At 41.3% G+C, this 14,064-nt stretch overlaps 2 protein-coding genes across 4 annotated transcripts; both read left to right on the top strand.

The window, feature by feature from the left end:
* Positions 1-719: 719 nt before the first annotated feature.
* Positions 720-6,126, top strand: entpd4 (ectonucleoside triphosphate diphosphohydrolase 4). 3 transcript variants are annotated; one of them, XM_028414963.1, is made up of 13 exons: positions 720-913; positions 1,302-1,415; positions 1,501-1,698; positions 1,768-1,973; positions 2,052-2,202; positions 2,321-2,424; positions 2,615-2,689; positions 2,956-3,110; positions 3,606-3,772; positions 3,856-4,177; positions 4,445-4,530; positions 4,640-4,801; positions 4,954-6,126. In XM_028414963.1, the coding sequence occupies exons 2-13, from the start codon at positions 1,408-1,410 to the stop codon at positions 5,186-5,188; spliced, it is 1,869 nt and encodes a 622-aa protein (XP_028270764.1). In that variant the 5' UTR covers positions 720-913; positions 1,302-1,407; the 3' UTR covers positions 5,189-6,126. The 3 variants fall into 3 exon arrangements, with proteins under 3 accessions (XP_028270764.1, XP_028270765.1, XP_028270763.1); XM_028414964.1 differs by having other exon boundaries at positions 721-913; positions 2,947-3,086; XM_028414962.1 differs by having other exon boundaries at positions 721-913; positions 2,947-3,110.
* A 1,341-nt stretch (positions 6,127-7,467) lies between these two features.
* slc25a37 (solute carrier family 25 member 37) lies at positions 7,468-13,800 on the top strand. Its single transcript, XM_028414953.1, has 4 exons — positions 7,468-7,765; positions 10,445-10,673; positions 10,933-10,989; positions 12,168-13,800. The coding sequence occupies exons 1-4, from the start codon at positions 7,571-7,573 to the stop codon at positions 12,695-12,697; spliced, it is 1,011 nt and encodes a 336-aa protein (XP_028270754.1). The 5' UTR covers positions 7,468-7,570; the 3' UTR covers positions 12,698-13,800.
* Positions 13,801-14,064: the final 264 nt, after the last annotated feature.

Here is a 14,064-nt window from a genome sequence, read left to right as displayed (position 1 = left end):
ATCTCCACCTGCTCGTATTCTTATTAGCAAGAATAAAATACATGTAATGGACCGTCAGGACACAGTGGTGCATTATATGAACAGGGAAACACTGATGTAGCAGATAAGGCAGTGCGTCATTATAAACACATCCACATGGTTTGTTGTGAATTGAACAGTTTCATAAGCAAGTAAAAATAAACGAGTTAGTGTTTTTAGTGTTTCAGTATTATCTGCATTAAGCAGAGTTTGGTTCATGGTCCAACAACTTTTTGAAACTCAGATGATGAGAAGACCACTGTGTTAAGTCAAAATATGCTGATGTTATTTCATTGATGATATATATATTTTAAAGCTTACTTTTATTGGTTGTTAATTGAAAAGTAAAGCACAATCCATCTCCATCTCTTGATATTTGAGGTTGATACTGAGAGTGAGTCAGAGGCAGGGCCAAACAAATTCTTTGTTTTAATGTATTGCATTGTACAATAGGCCTAATTAAACTAAATAAAACTAAAAAAAAAACTTTAAATAATTTCAAGATAAATACATATGAGTACTGATAGCATTTAAAAATACATAGTAATACATTTGTACATTTATACAAAACTTAATTTGAAAAAAAATGTTTAAACCAAAATCACGTGTTTTTACGTGTCCACGTTCCAGGAAGTAGGTGGCAGTAATGCGTCACCATTTCTTTGTAACCATGGCATTAGCGTAAAAGAAGAGAAATGTTGGGCGGGGAGTAAAATGTTTGCGTTGCTTGCTAAAGTCCGGGTTAGTCCGGGATAGGCGGGGATAAAAATCAAACACTCACTAGAACGTTACGTCACTCACCGCAGCTCCGCCACTCGTGGAGCCAGCGGCTAACATATCGGTGTCCACAAATGTGAATTTTTCGTTAAGGGGAAGAATACTTACTTCTTTGATGGTAAGTATTAAATTAGGTAAGAGCTAGCATGAAGCATCGCCGGGCTGACACGAACGTTTTGTAAAAATATGTCTAATTCCGGTCTTTTTAGCCTGCTCTTACAGTGAACCTGATAGCCAGACTCCTCAGACATCTGGATACGCTAACGTTAAACAACACTATCTGTTACCTGCTGTATTATTAACAACATGCTCAGTTCTTGTGCTTCCGCCCTTGTTGTTTTGTGTGGATATTTTTTTCATGTACATTCGCATGGTTATAGACAACCTACAAGAGAACATACCGTCCTGTTGATGTTTAGGCCTGTCTGATACAGGAGTTCGGAAGTTGACTTAACATGTGAGCCTAATAACCTGCAACGATATTCCCCCACCCCCACCCAAAAAAGGTACTGTTGCTGAGTGAGGAGTGCAGGATGCAGCGGTGGGACAAGCCAAACATCTCTTCTTCAGCTGACTGATTAACAATAAGTACAGCAATTGACAATCTGCACCATGGGAAGGTTGGTTTGTTGACATGTTTTGTTGTGTAGTTTCAATCACATACCTTTAAAACATTTCAGGCTGGTGATATTCTTTCTTTTGCAGGATCAGCTTTTCGTGCCTTTTCCCTGCCTCATGGCATTTCAGCCTATCATCCCAGGTTCTCCCTCGGCTTCTGATACCTTCCCTTCGACAGCTGCTCCTCATCAGCTTTGTGATCTTCCTCATAGGACTGGTCTACCTGGTGCTTGTTGCTGAAAAGGGCCACACTAGCTGGATCAAGAGGGACAGTCACTTCCACAGGTGCTGTAAACTAACACCTGCTGCTGCAATATTGTTTTAATATGTTAACATTTCTCTGTTGTTCAAAAGGCACTTAGCAAGGGTCACTGATGTGGACGCAACCGATACAAGCAACCCAAACCTGAACTACGGCCTGGTGGTGGACTGTGGCAGCAGTGGCTCCCGGGTGTTTGTGTACTGTTGGCCCCGACACAATGGTGATCCCCATGAACTGCTGGACATCCGGCAAATGCGAGATCAACACCGCAAGCCAGTTGTCATGAAGATCAAGCCGGGTAAGATTCCTAGTTCTTGTTTAATAGAAACTTGTTTTTGCACAGCATAGTAACTTAACTTTTTTCATTTTCCCCCAGGCATTTCTGAATTGGCTAAAACACCTGAGAAAGCCAGTGATTACATATACCCACTGTTGAGCTTTGCAGCCCAAAACATTCCCAAAAATAAGCATCAAGAAACACCGCTGTACATCCTGTGCACCGCTGGGATGAGAATCCTCCCTGAGAGGTACAGTTGGGTCATTTCATTATGTCTGCTAGAAATTGTCAGGTATAAACTGCACTGCTTGGTACTCTGAAAAAGGAGCTTTTTTTCTTTGTTGATGATATTGTTTGTGTATTTGCAGTCAACAAGAAGCGCTTCTTGAGGATCTGCGCACAGATATCCCAGTCCACTTCAACTTTCTGTTCTCTGATTCCCATGTGGAGGTAATTTCTGGAAAACAAGAAGGTAAACAAATTAAAGCAATGAGAATAACAGCACATGTAATACAATGCAGTAATTTTGTTTTATGGCTTCATGATCTTAGAAAGAATACTAAAAGCTAAAAACATTTACATGATCTAAATTAGGTTTGTTGTCTATGGGTTTTCTGATATCATAAAGTGAATGTATTTATAAATTTCCTCTTTGCCTTTAGGTGTCTATGCATGGATTGGAATAAACTTTGTCCTTGGACGATTTAACCATGTGCACAACAGTAAGGACTCTGCAGGTAACGTTTCAGCAGAGCACTGCTCTAAAAACCAGACAGTGCAGTTACATAAAGTCACTCTCCAGGACATCAACATAGTCTAGTGTATTCTCAACCTTAATTTCTTCTCAGTCATGTTGATGGAGGGATATGGGTAGCAGAGCAGGAATAATGGTAAAGCTGACCAGTCTTTGGCACCAGGTGCCACCGATAGCAGGTGCTTATGTTGCATGTTAACCAGAGACACAGTTTCTTCACTTTCGTCTCTCTGCTATCAGTCACTGAAGATGGAGAGGCTGTGGTGGAGGTGCATGTTCCAGGCAGTGATCAACAGGAGGCGCTTATGAGGAAAAGAACTGCTGGTGTCCTGGACATGGGTGGTGTCTCCACACAGATTGCATACGAAGTGCCCAAAACTGTAAGCTTTGCTTCTTCACAGCAGGTTATTATCCACAACCAATTCTGTTTTTGTGCCGTCTTCGGTTTTTGTCACTCACCCTTTGTTCTCTCCTTCCTCCCAACCTCTGTCATTCCCTGGTTAACCCTGTATGCACCATTTTTTCCTGTGGAGATGATCTGCTCTCCATTCATCACTATTGAAGGCATACTGTAAGCCTGTTGCATGACTCCATAGCGGGAGTATACCACTGGGAACATGAAGTCATTGATGAAGTTGTCCATATCAAAAATCTTTGATTGTGTTGTAGAGATTTTTTGTTGCCATACACTGCTTATCCTTTTTGCACTAATTGATTTTATTTACTTTAGGCAATGTTAAACTGAAATAGATCAGCTTTCTCAATGTTCTGAGATACATTTAACAACACATCCCAAAATCTGGCTTTTTACTTTATGTGGTCTCAAGCACACACGCTGTACTAATTAGTGTGTAAATCCATGTATGGGCATGTTACATTTATGTGTGTTTGTTCTACAGGAGGAAGTTGCCAAGAACTTACTGGCTGAGTTCAACCTAGGGTGCGACGCTCATCGCACAGAGCATGTTTATCGTGTTTATGTATCTACCTTTCTGGGGTTTGGAGGAAATGCAGCCCGGCAAAGATATGAGGACAGCCTCATCAGTAACACTGCCGCACGAAACAAGTGAGCCAAAAAATGTTTTTTAATAGATAGATAGAACATTTAGTACAGAGTATTACGTCTATTATCACTGCTGATTTATTCAGGCTTTTAGGTCAGCACATTGGTGAGACACCAGAGTCCCCCCTCCTGGACCCCTGTCTACCCACTGACCTGCAGGATGAGATTGGTCTTACACAGAAGCTCTATCTTCGAGGCACAGGAGATTTTGACCAGTGTAGACAAATTCTACAGCCATTCCTCAACCGCACCAATGAAACCCAAACCTCCCTCAGCGGCATCTACCAGCCAGCTATCGACTACAGCAACAGTCAGTTCTACGGCTTTTCAGAGTTCTACTACTGCACAGAGGATGTGCTGCGTATGGGTGGGGATTACAATGCATCAAAATATGGCCAGGCTGCCAAGGTACGTGCTACATCGAAAAATACCTCTTCATATGTATAAAAATGTATGTATGAAATGGCTAGTCATCACATCATGGCTACTTAATTCAGATTCAGATTTCTTCCACTGTGTTCTACTGTTCTTCTATTCATCATTTGAATAAATAAAATAAAATATTTAATTTAGGATTGCATTAATTATAATTCTATAATAATTTTAATATATAATGCTGCTGTATGTGCAACTGTATTGAGTGAGAAACCTGATTTTGTTGTTTAACATTGACAGGGTTACTGTGCCACCCAGTGGAAGACTCTGAAGGAACGTTTTGACTCAGGCCTGTACGCCTCTCATGCAGATCTTCATAGACTGAAGTAAGTTATATTGGATTATCAAACCCTGTTATGAACCACTGACCACATATTCTAACAAAGTGGTACCTCTACAACAATGTTACAGTCGGCTTTGTGTGTATATCCGCAGGTACCAGTGTTTCAAATCAGCATGGATGCATGAAGTTCTGCACTCGGGCTTCTCTTTCCCAACCAATTATAAAAACCTGAAGACAGCCCTGCTGGTCTATGATAAAGAAGTCCAGTGGACTCTTGGGGCTATCCTTTATAGAACACGGTTCCTGCCTTTAAGGTGAGACAGATTATTTTTGTGCCCCTTTCTTAGTAAGCTTAGCAGTCAAGCCAAAAGCGATGTTATGTGCTGCACATGTACTAATCGAAGCATCCGTTTGGTTTGACACAAGCTGATGTTGTTTTATTTACATTTGTGTGTGTTCAATCCAGGGACATCCAGTGGGAAAGCCTGAAAGGAGCACACTCTCACTGGCGGCACAGCTTCTCCTTTGTCAACAACCACTATTTGTTTCTGGCTTGTTTCTTCATTGTGATGCTGTCCATTATGCTGTACTTGCTGCGCCTCCGTCGCATTCATCGGCGTGCAGCGCAGCGTTGTACCCCCTCTTCTGTGCCATGGTTGGAAGCGGGACTTGGGTCACCAACACTCCCCATCAATCTCTGAACCTTGTAGAGTGTAAATTCTGGGCAGCATGTCTGGTCTGACTTTCCAAAGCCAGTCACTTTTTCTCTTTGAGGCCATCTGCCTGTTCTCTGTGAAGATTCTAAACTAAGCAATGATAGATGGTACTGAGTGTGATGTGTCCTCAGGCATACCTGGGACAGTACACATACTTAAATTATTTTGTTTATTCTTAAAATGTCTTTTTTCTTAGAGTTCATCTTGCCTGACATACTCCATTATGAAAATCAAACGGCAGCTGCCATCAAGTGTCCTCCATTTAATTAAAAAAAAAAAGACAAACACAGCACACTTTTCTTTCTCCGTAATCCCACATAAATACTTCGTTTAAACAAAGTTGCCCAAATATACGATAGTGGCATTTTATTTCTTTGTATTTAAGTGTGGATATTTGCCTTTCTTTATGCCTTTTTATCCGTGCATGATTACATCTTTTTTTGTGGTGAATATATATGGAATAAGCATCTACTGTTTCTACACACATTTTAAACACCATAGTGGAAGGAGCACTTTGTAATAACATGCACGTCCCAGCTGGAACGGTCTTTCTTTGTGTGTGTGTTTTTTTTTTTTGTCCCCCCCCCCCCCCCAAACTTTTCTGCCTCTTCGTTATAGTAGCCTTTAACAGCTATACTAGTGCAATACATGTCATGTCACTGACGGGCAATCCTCTAACACCCACCTGAGAGTATCAGTCTCTCTGTAAAGGCCCTGCTGGAATTCTTGCGTTGGGTTATCAGACTGTTAAGTTTGATGCTGTTTATGTTGGGCTTCATTTTCTGAAGCTGTCATATCACTGCTGTGAGGGGATTGCAAATGAAAGCACATGCCCCATTATTTATTATGAAAATGGTTTTCACAGGCAAATGTGAAGTAAATGTTGTCACACTGCAATCCAGTAATAAAGTTTTATGATATGGCATTGTCTCTTTATTTCATGAGAAGCACAGTAGGCTAATAGATGTTTGTATTTCAGCTGAGTGGTGAAATAGGGCCTGTAGACAGTTTTATGTGCTGCAGAGATGTATCGTGAGTGTTTACAGACCGCAGCTTGTCCTGTTTTTCACTGCAGATCAGATCTGTTGCCTGAAGGCTGCTGGTAATGGAAATAGGACAAATGATCATTTAACATGTGAGCATCGTCAGCTGTTGGTTAACGACTACTGAATTTAGCATGTCTTGAATAAGGGCCCACACAGTATTGAGTCTTTGATATTAAAACACAAATTCTAATATGGTAGCTAATATTTGATGAATGCAGTGCACTCTTCACTAAGTGGTACAGCTTTCATTGTTTTCAAGTTTACCAATAAAATGCAGTTTTCTGCTGTGACCATGATACTGTCAGGCTGGTAAATTGACAATCTGTGTTCACATCAGTGCATGAAATGAGGTGCAATAAAAGCAGTGGTTACAGACAGTGTGGGGTTTACACAGCCAGTCTTAAGGCTCTGACTGTATAGTTTCCCCACTAAGAAGGGGACTGCCAGCTGTAACAACACAGCTCAAACAAGTGGTTCTTCTTTACAATGCTGAGTCATTAATAGGTCACTGTGCCTCTTAAACACACCCACAGTGACACTGCAGTGTGTCCTGTGTGCAGAGCTTATGTTTCAGCCGATGGAAGAGTGAAATATGATCAGGACGAACGTGTTCGTTTCAATATAGGTAATACTCTGTCAAAATAAATAAAATGAAAGTCTGAAATACAGTCTGAAAATGTCAGGCTTCATATGTCTAGGCTATATGATGTAACTGACATGATAGGGGACGCTGTCAGTATTTTCAAAATAAACAAAGGGGTTTTAGCTTAGAGGATGCACATGTTAAATCCAAGCCTCAGCACCAGTTTTGCAAACAATGAGTAGTTTATACGCTTTGAAGCTATTTTGTAGTAGCCTACATTTTACCAAGCTACAGTAAAAAGAAGCCACTACTTGAAGATGTGTCCTCATGATTTCTACAGTCCTAATGAACAGATGCTGTCTGATAGCGAAACCGCGCCTCTTTATCTACTCTCGCTGGGCTGTGCGATTACATTTTTGTCAAACCCATTCAAACATCTACAGAAAACGGAGACATGCATTGATGCTCTGGTGTATCAGCAGGGCTGTGAGATTTCAAAGGAATCTAGCATGGGAACTTTTCATTGGCTGTTTTAACCGGAGAGCCCGCCCATTTGTTGCGTATGTGGAATATGATTGGGCCATATTCACTTGAGCCACGCCTCCACATGTCATCGTCATACGGGCGCTGGAACTCCAGCAAGCAAAGTAGTGATGATGTTGTTGTGGGTGTCCATGCCGCTGACACCTCTCTGAGAGTAATCTTGTACGAAAGAGCGCCGGAGAGAGCTCACCACGCATGGAGTTGAGCTCGGAGCGTGTGGTGGCAACACTCGAAATGTCGCAGACCCAAGGCAAAGACGACGAGCCGTTTACTAGGGACGGAGACTACGAGAGCTTGCCACCTCATGTCTCAGTGACGACCCACATGACAGCAGGAGCCGTGGCTGGCATACTGGAGCACACGGTGATGTACCCCGTGGACTCTGTCAAGGTAACCCACTCAGAGGCAGCTTGTAGTTGCTGTTCACACTTGTTTTGTCAATACAACTCATTCACTAACTAGCCTACAAAGCCACCGCTAACTGGATGGCCGGCGTGCTAACGCTTGCTAGCGAAGGTTAGCTGTAGAATTCGTCAGGCTGCCCATCCTTAGTTAGCCTCGCTGTTAGCTAATGTGAGCACAGGAGCCTGCCTGCTACTCGCAGAACTAGTTTAGGTCACTGCTGTAAAGTGACTAAAGTTACTGTTCTGTTTTCCTCGGTATTAACTTTGCTAACAAAAACGCGTTTTAACATGCAGCAAGGTTAAGGCAACGTTACGGTCAACATGTTTTATTATCTGGAAGTTGTGAACAGGTAATTCGTGTGTGAACAGGTTTTCACCTTGTTGGTTGGTATCTCCAGTCAAACAAAATTAATTTTCCAGGGTTTTCCCATTACTGACGCAGGCTGAGTACATGGCCTTAAAATGTACAGCATGTATGACCACATCCTTATTATACAACTTAAAGGGTCAATATTAATGACGTATTGCTGCTTTATGAAACTCTATAGTGCAACGGCACTTTAGTGAACACCTGTATATGTTTTGCCTCATTATCAAATTTTAACTGTATACTGACTGGACTGTCCAAGATTGTCTCAACAGTGTTTCTCCTTTCTTCAAAAATTGTGCTCAGACAAGTAATTTATTAACTAGTTAACTGGTTGTTGTAATTGCTTACAGAAGGTGACGGTAAAACATAACAAAATGTAAATATGTAAATCTGACCAACATACTCCAAACTGAAGGACAAACGGTAGATATGAAACATTATAGAATGAACAATAAACAAATGAAGTAGTGTATGTAAACAGGGATATGAAAAAACAAAACAAAGCTCACTGATAAAATCGGTTACACTCTTTTAAAACATGTAAAACTGCGGTGTCAGTTTTCTGTGCAGGCCGACATTTTAATAGAAAAAGGTTGCCAGCCCAGTAAAGTTTTTTGGATTTTAATAAAATATAAAAATTGAAGGTCAAAACATGCAGAAGTTAATGCGCAATTTACCACACTAGAGTGGAGTAGGATCTTGTCTTGTTTTATTCAGATACAGTAGCAGTCTTTATAATTGTTAGACAAGGCTTGGAAATACAAATATTTGGTGGAGACTAAACACATTCATAAACAGCGGAACCCTGACAGCACTCTGTAACTCAGATATGTAATGCTATCTCAAGGTGACATTGTAGTTCCAATAATTGAGTAAAATTACTAAATTTGTTTATTTCTCCAAAGTAACTGCAAAATGTCTGAATGTGAACTTTGCCCCAACAATCCCCTCTCTCTTCTGCTCTGCTATTGTTTTCTAACAAAGTAGCTTTGTGTGGATAATTTGGCATGTATAGCTTATCTTGGCTAGCAAAGACAACTACAGTAACATAATCCAAAAAAGGGATTCCTCTTAGCTTCTGTGCTTAGTCTTGACACATTTCCACACCGAGCCCTGGGCATTGCCCAAACCTCTGTTGTCATTTCCCTTGGAGGTTTCTAAGTTTTCACAAGCAGCTGTAGAGGAGGATGAGGCATCCGTCAGTCATATCAGTCATTGGGTGTTTTTAGCAGAACGATTCTAAGAAGACATCACATACATAATGCATTGTATTTAACGTTTCAGACTTTCAGCAATATGCTAGGCAGGTCTGCGGCTCGGGGAGTTGCCAGTGTTGATGCTAGGAGGAGTGTCTTATCGGTGTTGTGCACATTTGGAATCAGCCTCATGCAGTAAAGGGTGTGCATACACAGCTGCTCGTCTTTAGCGTTGATTACTAAACGGCCACAGAACCAGACTGTACAATTGAGATGAACGATGGGATGTTATGTAAAGTAATACATGTGACTGTCTCCCTCTCTGATGTTTGCTGCTTAATTTGGCACCTGACTTTGGCATCTGAATGTTATAACGGAAACATTATGTGTTTGTGTTGTATCACAGGAATTTCTTCAAATTTCCAATTACAGAGTGGTGGTCAAGGGTATTCTGTGCCTATATATTGTAAAAGAAATTGTGTCCTAATGATAAGAAACTGTATGCAAGTGGTGCACCGACCTCTTGATTATGTGTAAAAGTAAGTTTTACGCTAATGCCTAAACGGAACCCTGTCACTAATGCACATGTACAGTCACACGAGACTAAAACGTTAACCATCCAGCCAAGATTTTGTGCCCCCATTTTCCCAAAAATTGTTATTTAGCGGAAATGTAATTGATATTTTATTGTCAAACCAAAGGAAGGAAACACAGAGGAACATACTGAGGAAGATAGACTCAGCCTATCTCTCTAGCCAGCCCCACATCTCCTCGAAAATAAAAACATTCTTTGTGTTGTCCAGATAACTTGGCATGGTGGAGTAAAACAAAGAGCTGCCACAGCCTCCCACACCAGCCTGGGAAAGACACACATCACTCAAACAGGACCTCACTCCTGCCAAGAGCACTTACTGTCATAACAGTGTGACAGCGTTACATCAAGAAGTCATGATTTAGCCCACACCAGGTGTCCTCTTTAAAGCCATTCAGTCACTGTTATGTCATCACCTGGATCCTGTAATGTTGTTAAATACAACAATACAACAACACACAATGAATGGTGGTTACAAGTCACGTCTTGCTTCTTTTTTTTTTTTAGACGAGGATGCAGAGCCTGCAGCCAGACCCCAATGCGCAGTACAAGAGTGTTTACGAGGCTCTGAAGAGGATCATCCGGACGGAGGGGATCTTCAGACCGCTTAGGGGCCTCAACATCACTGTGATGGGTGCGGGGCCCGCCCACGCGCTCTACTTCGCCTGCTATGAACGTGTGAAGCGCTCACTAAGTGACATCATCCAGAGTGGAAGCAACAGCCATTTAGCCAATGGTAAGAGTTTCTGTCTCAACATAAATCCACTCTAATCGCTTATAGGTGTGTAAGGATGTTTGTGATATATCCTGGCTCTGACAAATACGAATCTCTGAGAGGAGAAATATGAACAAGTTTTCTGGAACGTGTTGTTCAAAGCCAGGTTTTTAACAAGTATGAATGCTAAAATATGACTCATATTTGTAAAGATAAGACTTGTTTAGTTAAAATGATTGTGGATACTACCAGTCTTTAGTCAATAAAGTCTTTTTAACAGGTGTAGCAGGTAGTGTGGCCACTGTTCTCCATGATGCAGTCATGAATCCAGCTGAAGGTAAGATAAATGTTTTTTCTTCTCTAAGTAAATTTAGTCTGGCTTAAGTCTACATAGTCTGGCTTAAATTTAAGAACAAAACATGTCAGGAAAGTATTTTGTTTAACATCTACCGTATTTTCACGACCATAAGGCGCACCTAAAAGTCTAAAATTTTCTCAAAAGTCGGCCCTGCGCCTTGTAATGCGGTGCGCCTTGTGTATGGGTTGAGTACCAGACACGGGGACATGATACGTAAAGTAATTAGTAATTAGTATAGTTGCCTCATAAAACCCTGTATCTACTATGTTCTCTCTGTTGTTTTTACCTTCAGTGTGAAGTGTAAACAAGAACACATGTAATAAAAAATGGGTGGAATGGTTTACAAAATCCATGGTTCGGTTTGTATCACGGGTCTGCGGTCACGGATTTCGGTTCGATTCAGTTTACATTATTTTATTATTAAGTTTTTTTTTTTACTTTTATTAACACTGGAAATTCCATAGATCAGAATAAAATATATAGCCTAATTATCCAACATTTGCCATATTTAAGAATCTGTTATCACATTGTTGGCCCTCTGTGGTTTCCATTCTGTCACTGCTTGTGTTAATGCTTCAGAGAGATGCTCCAGTGTTGCCAACTCCTCAGTAAAAAAAATTAGCTATTATTGCATATTTTGCATAACTGAAAGTGTTTAAACTACCACTGTACCACTTACTTGCCAATATGCTATTTACATCCTGCTCTGTAAGCCATGCCGGGACCAGCAGCAGCTTTGTACACAGTTGGACGCAGAGTGGTGTGGGTCTCCTCTCTGCTCTGACTGCAGCTTAGACTGCTGAGTGCTGTGGGGCAGTGGAGGAGCTCATCATCACCTGCTGCTCGCTGAGGACAGTAACTGCAGACCGATAACTGCTTTCATGTCGGTCTGCAGTTACCTGAGTAAGTCGCTAGTCGATTTTGACAAAAAAAGATTGGGAAAGTCGCCAAATTTGGCGAGAGAGTTGCCCAGTCAGCAACACTCGTCTCCTTGCCAGTGAGAAAAAATGCCTCCCTGCATTACTTGATGCGCATCTCCTAAACCGAACAAAACACACGCTCCGAACCGTGACACGTGTACCGCCCAGGTTCAGATTTTTTTCCTGAACTCTCTCATGCCCAATAATAAAGCTCCTTGGTGTCTTTCCCTTGTTTAGTGATAAAGCAGAGGATGCAAATGTACAACTCTCCATATCGAGGACTTTTGGACTGTGTTCGAACAGTAACACGTACCGAGGGTATCGGAGCCTTCTACCGCAGCTACAGCACACAACTGACCATGAATATCCCCTTCCAGGCTGTTCACTTCATCACCTACGAACTGATGCAGGAACAGTTAAACCCCCACAGACATTACCATCCTGGCAGCCACATTGTGTCAGGAGCAGCAGCAGGAGCTGTTTCAGCTGCAATCACTACGCCACTTGACGTTTGTAAAACGCTGCTCAACACACAAGAGAATGTAGCGCTCAACTCCATGAACATCAGTGGCCACTTATCAGGAATGGCTAATGCCTTTAGGACAGTGTACAGACTTGGTGGAATGGCAGCCTTCTTCAAAGGGGTCCAAGCTCGGATTATATACCAGATGCCTTCTACTGCCATTGCCTGGTCAGTGTATGAGTTCTTCAAGTACTTTCTGACAAAGCAGCAGCTGGAACACGAGGCGGGACCTCGATCGCTGTAATGGAAACTGTAATGGAAACTGTGTTGGAACAACACATTCTGACACAGAAAGAAATCTCCACCTTCAGTTGTGTTAAGAGATTTTACCACATGAGGAAGTAACATCAGTTTTTGCCTAACAAGGAAGTTGTCATGTTGAAGATGCGTTGAAGAATGGCACTCCTTGTTATTAACGTATCTATTTCCGTGTATGTTTCTGACTTAGGATGAAGTTGCACAACCATGATATGCAGCAGAGAGCGTTATCTCTTCCTTCCCTTGCTCCACAAACACACCAAGCATAACTTTTCCAGACTCTCCTGTAACTACATGTGCTGACCACATGATTTAGTCTTCTCAAATTATGTTTATACTGCATAATATTGGAGCTTCTTATTTATTTTATTAGCTTTCCAAAGCTTGTATTTCACTGATGCGAAGATGCAAAGTGCTGTTTGTGTGTTTTGCATTGTTTATTTCGACACAGTCCTTATTTCCACTCCTCTGCGGATGCGCCTTCCAAGTGCCTCAAATTGAACACTACTTTAGCTCTTCAGAAATCTTTCCATATTATCTCTATTTGTTCCAAGTTGTGTCAAAACTTACATAGTAGTGTTGTAAGATAAATACAGTTTATCTTTAGACGATAACCAGTCACATGTATCTTGGCACTAAATAATCAAGTTTCAGTCTGCATCACCCTGCTTGTTTTGTATTAAGTACTCAATTCCCTCCTGAGAGATCCTCTTCATCTCTCAGGATGTAAAGGTGTGGAGGCCGTACCGGTCCAGTTGTTTGCTTTGTTCCTTGTGATTAACGCACAATAATAGTCTGATATATAGAACCTTAGCTGTTGAGGGTAGCGTATTTATATGTGTTCAGCACATGAATACATAGCTTGATGGTGTGAAAGCTATTTAAGCAGGTCCAAACATGGATCGGATGAGGCTGTTACAGTGGATGGTGGCAGCAGCCTTCACGTGTATTTGTATTAGTATGTAGTTTTGAGTGGCCTTACCTGTCTGAATTTAGATTTTATATTTAAAAAAAAAAAAAAAGCGTAATATATATTTCGCTGAAACTGCAGTCCGAGATGTAACAGCTGAGCAGTTACATTGGGCACACCATGGGGCCAGAAAAAACTAGATCAAATCAGCTGGCAGGGCTATTCTTTTATTTCCTCTCATCCTGTTGTAGTTAGACATTTCCTGTGTGCTCACTGGCCATTGTCTATTTTTGATTCAGCAGTCGAGACATTTTTCCAGATTTTGATGTAATCAAAAAGAAACCAGATTTATTTATTTTTAATTAAGGAGGGTTTTCCCCCTTACTCTGAAAAAGTTTGTCAGTCACAGCAGTTTCACAAAAACAGACTTCTCATGCTTGTAC

The sequence above is a fragment of the Parambassis ranga genome, chromosome 9 (assembly GCF_900634625.1).
Source record: "Parambassis ranga chromosome 9, fParRan2.1, whole genome shotgun sequence".
In the NCBI taxonomy this organism is placed as follows: domain Eukaryota; kingdom Metazoa; phylum Chordata; class Actinopteri; family Ambassidae; genus Parambassis; species Parambassis ranga.
Note: the sequence above shows the minus strand (reverse complement) of the source record. Positions and strands in the feature narration are given on the sequence as shown.

What these genes read in the sequence shown, in the direction of transcription:
- entpd4 (XM_028414962.1), top strand. An exon ending in TGTCATGAAGATCAAGCCGG is followed by an intron (nt 1,974 to 2,051) that starts GTAAGATTCCTA and finishes ATTTTCCCCCAG; the next exon opens with GCATTTCTGAATTGGCTAAA. An exon ending in CAACAGTAAGGACTCTGCAG is followed by an intron (nt 2,690 to 2,946) that starts GTAACGTTTCAG and finishes CTCTGCTATCAG; the next exon opens with TCACTGAAGATGGAGAGGCT.
- slc25a37 (XM_028414953.1), top strand. Translation starts at nt 7,571, where the DNA reads ATGGAGTTGAGCTCGGAGCGTGTGGTGGCAACACTCGAAATGTCGCAG. An exon ending in ACCCCGTGGACTCTGTCAAG is followed by an intron (nt 7,766 to 10,444) that starts GTAACCCACTCA and finishes TTTTTTTTTTAG; the next exon opens with ACGAGGATGCAGAGCCTGCA. An exon ending in AGTCATGAATCCAGCTGAAG is followed by an intron (nt 10,990 to 12,167) that starts GTAAGATAAATG and finishes TCCCTTGTTTAG; the next exon opens with TGATAAAGCAGAGGATGCAA.